Source organism: Acanthochromis polyacanthus, chromosome 21 (genome assembly GCF_021347895.1).
Source record: "Acanthochromis polyacanthus isolate Apoly-LR-REF ecotype Palm Island chromosome 21, KAUST_Apoly_ChrSc, whole genome shotgun sequence".
Taxonomy (NCBI): Eukaryota; Metazoa; Chordata; class Actinopteri; family Pomacentridae; genus Acanthochromis; species Acanthochromis polyacanthus.
Window position 1 is genome coordinate 4,074,409 of NC_067133.1, and position 10,040 is coordinate 4,084,448.

General features: G+C 40.8%; 1 protein-coding gene across 2 annotated transcripts; it reads right to left on the reverse strand.

Moving 5' to 3' along the window:
- Positions 1–5,554: 5,554 nt before the first annotated feature.
- On the reverse strand, positions 5,555–8,767 carry LOC110948933 (serotonin N-acetyltransferase-like). Of its 2 annotated transcripts, XM_051941031.1 has the most exons (4): positions 7,913–8,767; positions 7,260–7,498; positions 6,775–6,929; positions 5,555–6,682 (listed from the first exon to the last, which is right to left on the reverse strand). In XM_051941031.1, exons 2-4 carry the CDS (start codon positions 7,414–7,416, stop codon positions 6,314–6,316), a joined length of 681 nt encoding a protein of 226 aa, XP_051796991.1. In that variant the 5' UTR covers positions 7,417–7,498; positions 7,913–8,767; the 3' UTR covers positions 5,555–6,313. The 2 variants fall into 2 exon arrangements, with proteins under 2 accessions (XP_051796991.1, XP_022046402.1); XM_022190710.2 differs by lacking the exon at positions 7,913–8,767 and having other exon boundaries at positions 7,260–7,868.
- Positions 8,768–10,040: the final 1,273 nt, after the last annotated feature.

A 10,040-nucleotide genomic window follows, 5' to 3' on the forward strand; every position in this document is an offset into this window, starting at 1 on the left:
CAGCGGTTGTAAGCCTCCGTGAGTCATATGCTTGGAAATGATGGATTAAGGATAGAGGTTAAATATGACTCGCATACAAGCATGTTGTGCGTTAAGGTTAACAAGGTCAAGGCGTCTAATACCAGACTGCCCCGAGAGACAAAGACATCGGTAACACACACATCAGTGAAATAATAAAACCGCTGGTCTTTGTGTGGCTCCACGTTGCCTTTTCTGATCAGCAAATACAAAATTATTTACAGAAAAATGGACAGAAGGTCTAAAATACCCATCTTACTTTGCTTAAAATGTGATATTTGCCGATGGGCTTTCTGTCAGACCATTTCTGAGCCCTTACAGTAAATGGTGTTGATGTGGGAATATGTGGCCTCTGCGCTGGGATGTCTGTCCACCAGATTACCCGCTGACTGGAAGGGCTTTGTGGGATTACTGCACATGAGCCTGTCTGGAGGCTGAAGTGGCCCCACTCAGAGTCCAGACGGGGTTTGAAGGATGTTCCCTGATGGCTGGGTCATCCTCACTGAGAGAGGTTGACTAATGTGATGCTGTAAAGACAAACCCAGCTCACAGTATGGTGCTGTTAGCCTCAGATTTCTGTCGTTTTCAGTCAAATTCTGGGTTTTTTCTGGGTTTTGTGTTGTTTCTTTTAGGAGTGTTGTGACGTCAGTGCCTAAGTAATGACTACGCACCCAATAAAAGCTAGAGTAGAGTTGACATTCAGCACCGAGAAGCACAAATGGACCACTGCCTGGGCGATGCATGTGATAATTGGCAGCTCCTTTTTCTTCTGCTCAGTTATTGTTGTTGTAATACCAGACTGCAGCGCTGATGCTTTGAGCACAATGAGTGTTTGCGCATTTGTTTCGCTATGAATGATGGCTTTAAAGCTTCCAGTCACCTGCCCTGCAATCATGCCAATACCACATAAACTAGCATTTAAAACACTTTCATTCACTCAGCCCTGTCCTGTATTTTTCCTCTTTGAATAAATATAACACTGGTTGTTTTCAGTAATGGAAAATACTGTTCTTGGATCAAGCAGGCAGTGTAATGTTGTGGCTGTTAATTGATGATCACTATAAACGTGTAAAAGCATGTGAGCATAAAGCCACACAAGATTTTTGTCCTTAACAGCTTTATGAATGAAAATCTTACAAAACAGCACATATTATCATCTGAATATCCCAAATACATTTACCACAGTTTGGCAATTTTCTAACACACACTCATTAAGTTTCTTCTCGTCTTCTTGTTTTTCTAAATGTTCCACCAGAAGGAAGAAGCTCTAAAACAGAAACCCATCATGCTGCGAGCCATCTTCACGCTTCAGATTTATATCTGCAGGAGAAAATATGACTGGGAATGTGACACCTCTATATTGAAATTGTCCCTCTGAAAGGCCTCTTGACCTGTGAGAGTCAAAAAATGTTGTCACAACTTAAACAGTCCAGATTCCTGAAGGAAAAGTGTAGTTGATGCGTACTTTTTCTGCATATTGTAGAGGTGTTTTGATCAAATGTTAAGCTGTTATTGATGCCAAAACACCCTGATGACAGTCAGATCCTATTCTTTTCTCATGCTTCAGTGATCTCCAGTCATTTCAGTTTATCAAATATGGTGAATCAGATGCACTGAAGTGGTGCTGCAAGTGTCGGGTACTGAGATGTGAAAAAGAGATTTATTAATTTGTCTCTCAGTCAGCATGGTCAATATATAATTGCAGGACTTTTTACCATACAGCCAATGGCGATTTTAGGGGGTGGCCTGGGGTGGCCGGGGCCACCCCTGAAATCTCATTGGCCACCCCTGCGGCCACCCCAGATCTGATAGGTAGTTGGTCACATGGGCGTAACGGACGCGGGGTACGCATGGGACATGTCCCCCGCACTTTCCACATCTGTCCCCTCTGTCCCCCCGCACCTTTTTCAGCCGTTACAACAGCTAAACCCGTTATTAGCATCCAGTAACGTGTTTTACCGAGCCGTCTTTGAATGCACCATGAGCGCATGCTAACGCAGGTGTTCCACAGGAGACGTGCTGCTGTGCTGAGCAGTGCTGAACGTGCGTCTGGAGTAATGTTTAGCAAACCAGCCAGAGCCAGCAAGAAGCAAAAAACTTTACACAGTTCTTTCCAAACAAACCGTGTAAGTTGTGTGACCTTGTTGGATGCAAACAATGTTAGACTTGTTAGCTAAATGATGACAAGGTAAAACGTGGCAATATATCAATATGTTAAGCTAGTTAATAATTTAAATGTGGTTGCCTCTGTTACATTACTGCTAATTAGTTTATTCTTGGAATAAACCCAGTCCTCTTTCATTTCTGGGCAGAAGATGTGCTCACAATTGCTCTCCATGTATTTAAGTGTTTTGGTCCCAAAATAGGAGAGTCAGGGAGGAGAAAAAAGAATAGGCTATCTATGGTATAAAAGTGGTTAAATTTACAACTATTTTTACTGCTTCTCTTTCAAATTCTATCTCAGAATTTTGATTTTCAGATTTTTTAATGATTATTTCCATAACAAAGAGCAGAGTCAGGCAGGAGATGGACCAGAGGCCAGCAGTAATGTTGACCATGCAGGGTCTGCAGAGGTGAAAAAAATATATAAGTGGCTGAGAAAAAAATATGTATCTATGGGTTAAAGTGATTTTGAGGTTAAATTCTACTGCAATTTTTACTCTTCCTAATGCTATTTCAGAATTTTTCTTACCACATTTTTTATGTTTATTGCCATAACAGAAAGAGCAGAGTCAGGGAGGAGATGGATCAGAGGCCAGCAGCAGGGACAAGGATGTAGGGTCTTTACAGGTAAGGAGAGATTATAACTTCCTGAAAATAAGATATCTATTGCAGGGAGAAACCAGGCATTACGGATCATTTCATGTTCAGTGTTTGGCACCTTTGGCTACTCGTCCAGTAGAACTAGAGTTTGGCCACTAAAACTTTAGATTTTATAGTTTAAAGTTTTATACTTTATAGTTTAAAGAACTAGCCTAGTTGGTCCCCTGGTATTGCACTGTGGCTGTTAGGGATTATGTGGTTCTTTAGCCACTAAGGACGGTGCAATTAAATGTAAGAGAATGATAAATCGCTCTGAAAAATTTGTCCCGCTCACTTCTGAGATGGTGGTTACGCCCATGGTTGGTCAAGTTCGTCAACACGAGAAACAAGAGAAATTCTGTCAATCAATGATAGAAACGTCACACATGTAGCTACTATGCAAGGTGCTCGGATATTTTTTACAATGCTGGTTTTGCCACTCAACACTGAGATGCTGGACTTCTGTTCAGCCTATGGATGCTCTAATGAGCGCTGTAAGGGAACAAGAGCTCATGGGATTACTTTTCACATGTAAGATGTATGTAAGGAATAATATATTGTTAGCAGGTTGTCATAGCTAGAGTGAAATAAACGCCGAGAAGACGGATAGAACCCCTCAGCTCCGTGTCTGGCTTCTACCCATGATCTAACCAGCTCTCTACATCATCCTGTGTATTACACAGCTGCTTACTGGTGAAATAACTAATCTGAGACAATTTTTTGTTTAAAATTCGATGTTATGAATCTAGCGTTCCGAGCAACTTACTGCAGTAATTGGTACAAGATGGCGCTTCAGTTAGTAAAGCAACAATACAGGTGACACAGTTGATGAGCTGATGACTGATAATGTTATTCTACAGGATGAGTTGAGAGCAGTTGAATTTTGCTAATCTAATCTAATTTGTGAAGAGATGAGGACTTTAATCCAAGGAAATGGCTCTTAGAAAATTTGTACCCTATCCTGAACATATTTTACTGATTTAGAGTAGTTAAAATAACCAGATATAACTGAGGACTGTAATAATGGGAAATGGAATTTAAAAATAAACCAGAATAGACACCTTTATTCAACACTTATGAGACAGGAAATCATGGGAGAAAGAGGGGATGTCACATGCAGCAGAGTACTGGGATTTGAACTGTGGTCGGCTGCGTACATGGCATTAAACTCCGCTATGCCATAGCCACCCCACACTAGCTTTGTGTCCCATCAAGGCCACCCCGGTAAAAAAGTCCTGGATACGCCACTGCGTACAGCAGGACTATCATAATAGTTTACGTTTTTGCTGTTTTCAGGTCTAAAATCAACATGGCCGCCTACAACCAAACACCACATGGCATTTTTACAGAAAGATTCTTCTAAATATTATATATAGAATTGAGTAAAACTAAAAATGGAAGTTATTTATAAAGATATTGTAGTAAACCTGTTGACATGCCATAAATCCACACTTGACTCACACATTATTTTATATGAAATAACTCAGAAAGTCTTGGAGTCTTCCGGTCCTTTCTTCAGGAGGAAATGACATCATGTGGAGCAGGTCATGTGATCTGGAATTAACACACTTCCTTGAGAGGTGTTTTTGTAATGGGGAACTTAGCTGAAAGTGATTTTCATATAAAATTCAATATATTGCCAAAAAAGTAATATATGTCATGATTATCTCAATTTAATAAAAAGAACACAATCAAAACTATTTTTAAATAATTTCATTTCATTATTGTTTACCTAATTAGAAAGTGGTTGTTATTAAATTTGGACAGTTATTTAGTTGACATTTTAGTGATATCCAGTCATTTTTTATTAATAAGTGATTGTTTCCATCATAAATAATTATGGAATTTGTAAAGAAATGATCATAATGAGCATAAAAAACATTATTTTCTTAAACTTTTAATAAAATTGTATGTCCCTCAATGATATATTGACCCACCATGAATAATAATACACATCACATGCAATGATTAATCTCACTGTTTCTCTGCAGACTGACACACACTAAGCTTGTGCCAGAGGAACACTGTAGTAAACTAAAGCAGGTGGAATCTTAATATGAATAAACTGTCACTGATTTAAAGTACCCACACGTTGCTTGCTATCTGCTTATGCTAAGTGGAGCTCTGGGTCAGGTTTGAGGTGACCATTAAGTGCCAACTTTGTCCTTGAGAGGGGCAGGAGCTGCTCGTCTTGGCACATTAGTGGATTAGGTTTGAGTCAGTGACTGTGTTGTGGATTAAATCTCCATTCAAGAGCAGGACAGTTCCCACTGGTTGACTTGCGTTTGCAGTGTGCAGTTCAGAGACAGTTGTATAAATATAGTGGCAATAGAGTGGGCATCTTAACATATTTATAGAAATAATGAGGTAATCATTGAAATAAATGGTAGTTGTTTTTTTTTGACATGTCAGTAAAAAAAATTGCATTTAGGCCTGGTTTGGTTGATAGGAAAAATAATTTGAGACATCTTTGAGAAGACAAATCACACCAAATCATCAGGGACGATGTCTGTTGGAGGTTTCTTCTGGTAGAGGGGAGTTTTTTTTTTCTTCCACCTGTTGCTGAAATGCTTGCTCAGTACCTTTGTACTTCACCTAATTTATCACTGTTAGGTCTTTATCTTACTATGTGAAGGGTCCTGAGATCATGTGATTCGATGCGTTTTTGGCATTATAATGAAAGGAGCTGAACTGAAATCAAGTTTAAAACATTCATTTGTCCATCTTAAAAAAAAACAGTATAAAACATATTTATTGAAATTGTCATACTGTGACAGACACACATAAACAACACAAAGCTATAACCCAAACCTGCAGCGTACATGTTGGTTTAAGTACGGTCCTTAACTGATGAGTGCATCTTCTTCTAAATCCTCCGATGTTTGCAATTGCTAAAGCCCCTAATAGAGCTGCAGGAGCTGCTATTGAGCAGCTAAAGCCCGGTCACTGACGTCAGTCCATAGTTGTGGGAAGCCCAGAAAGGTGCTGAGCAGGAGACAGCTTATCATACAAGTCCAAATGTCTGCCACGAACGCAACGTGTGACTTCTGTTACAGACTTCAGCGCACTACTTTACTCTGTAGACATGATCATACATAACACATCACATCATAGTATATTATTACATTATATCGTAAGCCTACATTCTTGTTTTATTGTTCACAGAAAAATAATTTCAACAAATCAAGAAATCCACGAAAGAGCCTAAAATACTATTTTTGCTTTAAAATTAAACACAACCTGTGCACAAAGGTTTCTAATCTTAGTTTTTAAAAATCTAAAATACTAAATTAACTATTTTTTCTTCTGTTTTTATCTTTTCTTCCTCTTTTATCATCTTATTCATACAATTTATTTTTATATACACTTTTTTTTAAAACTTGTTTTCTTTGTTGTTTTTTAATTACACCATCCTCGATGCTTTGGCCATATTTTAACCTGATATTCCTGCCAGTGAAGCATACTGAATTGAACAAAACTGAAATTCATCATGTCATACATCAACGTGCTCATCAGTTTTTGTCAGTGGCAAAGTCAGAGGATGCTGAGGGAACCGGATTGCTTCACTGTTGCGCCGCATGTAGGCGTGGCCGCTGATGGGGTAAAACATCTCGGTGAAGGTCAAGTTGGCCACGGTGATGGCGCAGCGGCCCAGAACCTTGAAGCCCGACTTGCGGTAGAAGGGAACGAGGAAGTCTTCGCACATCAGCACGGCTCGGCGCACGTTGGGCAGACAGCGGAGGTACTGCAGGTAGCGCCACATTAGAATGGGACCTTTGCCCTGCTGCCTGAAGGTGCGGTGGACCGCCAGGACGTGGATGTGAAGGGTGGAGCCGCGGGGCTTGTGGAGAGTGAGAGCTTCCTGGTTAGAGAAGAACAACATGGGATCGTGGTTTTATTGATACGTGTGCACCGGTTTGAACAATGTAATGATGAGTTGGAGACATGTCTTACTGTAGTCAGTCTGTCCTGGTCCCAGAGGGAGCCGATGATGAAAGCCACCAGCCGGCCCTCCTCGAACCAGCCCATGGAGTACTCCGGGCACAGCGTGAGAAAGTGACGCACCTCATCCAAGTGGAGGGGACACTCACCTGACACTGAGATAAAGGCTGAGGGGGAGAGAGAGAGAGAGAGAGAGAGAGAGAGAGAGAGGCCGGTGCGTAAAATGGTTTGGCACGACTTTTACGCACACACTTAAGGCGGTTCAGCAGACATATTACTGAGAGAGGACACTTTTAACATAATCAATTAAAATTCTAAATTAAATTAATGTCGGTTAAGTGGTTAAGTTACAGCTCTGAGTTCTGCATGTCTGTGCTACAAACACTTTTACGCATGAAAATAAGATCTCCTCTCACTCAGCAAACTTCAGAGCGGATTTACTCCCCACAGGGCGGATTTCTACCTCCGATAAATGACCCTTGAAATAAATCACTTACCCTCTCGCTCGATTTCGAAGACGCTTATAGCATCTTGCGTGTTAAGAGGCCGGACTTCGCTTGCTGGGAGCGTGTGTCTCCTCTGGATACCAGGCGAAACTGAAGGTGAAGGCTGCATTGGTTTGATGAAAGGCTGCGCGCCCACAACGGACATCATACGATTTCTGCACTCTTCTCTCCCCCCAAAAACGTGTCAGGTCTCCTTCCGTCCCGCTCAGCAGGATCACCTCCGTGGGGCCCTGCGAGGAGGACAGGACGGCGTGTGTCTGTATTTATAGGAAAAGCGCTACCGACTGTGATTCACCAGCTCATTTGCATGTGAATAGTTGATGTCAGTGAATGAGTGGAGGTGATTTGCTGAACCCTACAATTAACTGTGTCCATTTGGGTTTTGTGTCTAAAATAACAGATAGATAATGATGAATTTTTCCCACTGAAACACCAGCTTTGTCCACTTTATAGCAGGTTTGCGAGGCGCACTGACCCAGGAGGGGCTAAAGTTTGGTGAAGCGCTGAACTATATTTAAACATGACTGCACATAGATTTCTGCGAACAATCAATAAAACAAACCTTCAAATGTAATAACAGACACACCCCTGATCCACCCTTGTCACTACCACTTGTCCACTTTTCCATCCACAGCGCCTCTTACCTGAGGGTGTTGAAGGTTGACTTGTTGGCCAGCGGCTCTGCGTCTTTCTGCGTCTCACTTGCTCCGCGACAGACGTCTCTCTTCATTATGGAGTGATTATTACTATGAGTCACATGATGAAGGATTACAGAAGTTGTTTCCACAACTCGGCGCATTAGGCCCTTTATCTCCTCTCTCCCACTCCACTGTGTGTTTTGGAGAAGGTGACCAACACACCAGTAGACATATTCAGGACTCTTCATTCATTTTAACGGCCTCTTTGGAAATCATCACGTGTTTGTCTTTAGTTGTTGTCACATAAAGCTCCAGAGCATATAAATAGAGACACAAAAACAAAATGATTGGCTAAAATCACTTTCTACTGTGCTCGTTTGTTGAGGCAGCAGTGAAGGGCTGAGGAGATAAGGCTTCCAGAGTCAGTAATTTCTTAAGAATATTCACATAAAAATCAACCAAAATTCAAAATTCAGCACCCATGAGAGCGTTGGAAGGTGGTTTGAATCAGCCTCACTGGTATAAACCAAATGGGTTGAGCAGAGAAGGAGGGAGGGGTTGGAAATCCGTTAAACTGTGTTTGGATTATTGTGTGTTTCAGGCTAAAGTAGTTTGATTGGAGAAGACGTAACCATTTGCTCTTTCGGGAGAATTGTGGGAAGGTAATTTAGAACCAAGTACATATTGTGTGTGCTAGTCAGAGCCCTTGTTGACTTTACTCTGTTTGTTCTGGCAGAGGTGGAAATATTTATATCCTGGTTGTCTGTCAGTGGGAACCTGTGTCTCTCCAAGTTGTATCCGTTTCAAATATGATGAGTAAAAGATAAAGCTCTACCAAAATGTGAATGCTTTCTGCTGTTCAGATGTCTTAGCAGCAAAAACCTGCCGCCTCAAACTGTTACTTTATGTAACCATCTGAGTAGTTTAGGTTGGATATTTATTTTTTGAGAAATCACTATTCATATACACCCCCTGTCAAAAGTTTTAGGACACTTTCTCATTCAAAGAAATTAGAACCTGTCCTAATTTTGACAGGGGGTGTATATGATGGAAAAGGTAAACAGATCAAATGTTAAAGTATTATCTTGCAAGCTGATGCTTTCTTTTTAATGCAAAATCTTAATTTTAAAAGTGACTACAGCTGTCAGATGTAATGGAACAAGGGGCAAAAAATGAAAATACTCTGGAAAGTCAAAGTACTTAAAAATTGTGTTGAAGTGCAGTACTTGAGTAAATATATTCTGTTACTTTCCAACATTATAATCTGAGTGGAATTACTGCCGGGCTGCACAGTGGATTGGTGGTTAGCAGCAGAAGATCCCCAGTTTGCGTCCCGGCCTTCCTGGGATCTTTCTGCATGGAGTTTGCATGTTCTCCCTGTGCGTGTGTGGTTTTTCTCCGGGTTCTCTGGCTTCCTCCTACAGTCCAAAAACATGCTGAAGTTAGTTAATGATTCTAAACTGTCCGTAGGTGTGAATGTGAGAGTGATTCTTTGTCTCTGTATGTAGCCCTGAGACAGACTGGCGACCTGTCCAAGTGTCTCCTACCTTCACCCTAAGACAGCTGGGATAAACTCCAGCCCCGCGACCCTAATGAGGATTAAGTGGTGTATAGATCATGGATGGATGGATTACTGCCTGTGCCATTTCATTTTGAACACACACACACACACACACACACACACACACACACACACACACACACACAAACATTTTTAGTATACATTAGGACGAAACAATTAATTGATTTCAAAATCTAAATTTTAAACTGTGAAATGAACAAAATATGTAATTTAGTATATATATTATAGAGGGCTGGGCATGCATGAATTAACACCGACAATTAGCTTATTGAGTGTTAACGCGTTTATGATTATTAGCTTTATTATTATGTTATCCTGAAAGTTGCCCCACTAGCTTAGCCTTGTTATAGCACGCAGCTCAGAGGGGCGTATCCTATCTACTGAGCGCTATTATATATTATATATCAATATTATATGCCTTATGTTGCCCAGAAGATAAGGTGACAACAGACATGCATGCGCATAACTTTTAAGACGTTTGCACTGACAGGGGGAGGATAAATATTTTTCCAGGATAAGTTAACCTTTTCCAGGATATTCAACCTTTTTTTC

Coding starts and splice junctions, on each gene's coding strand:
- LOC110948933 (XM_051941031.1), bottom strand. CDS start 7,416: ATGATGTCCGTTGTGGGCGCGCAGCCTTTCATCAAACCAATGCAGCCT. Junction 6,930..7,259: donor CTTCGAAATCGAGCGAGAGG/GTAAGTGATTTA, acceptor TCTCCCCCTCAG/CCTTTATCTCAGTGTCAGGT. Junction 6,683..6,774: donor ACCAGGACAGACTGACTACA/GTAAGACATGTC, acceptor TTCTCTAACCAG/GAAGCTCTCACTCTCCACAA.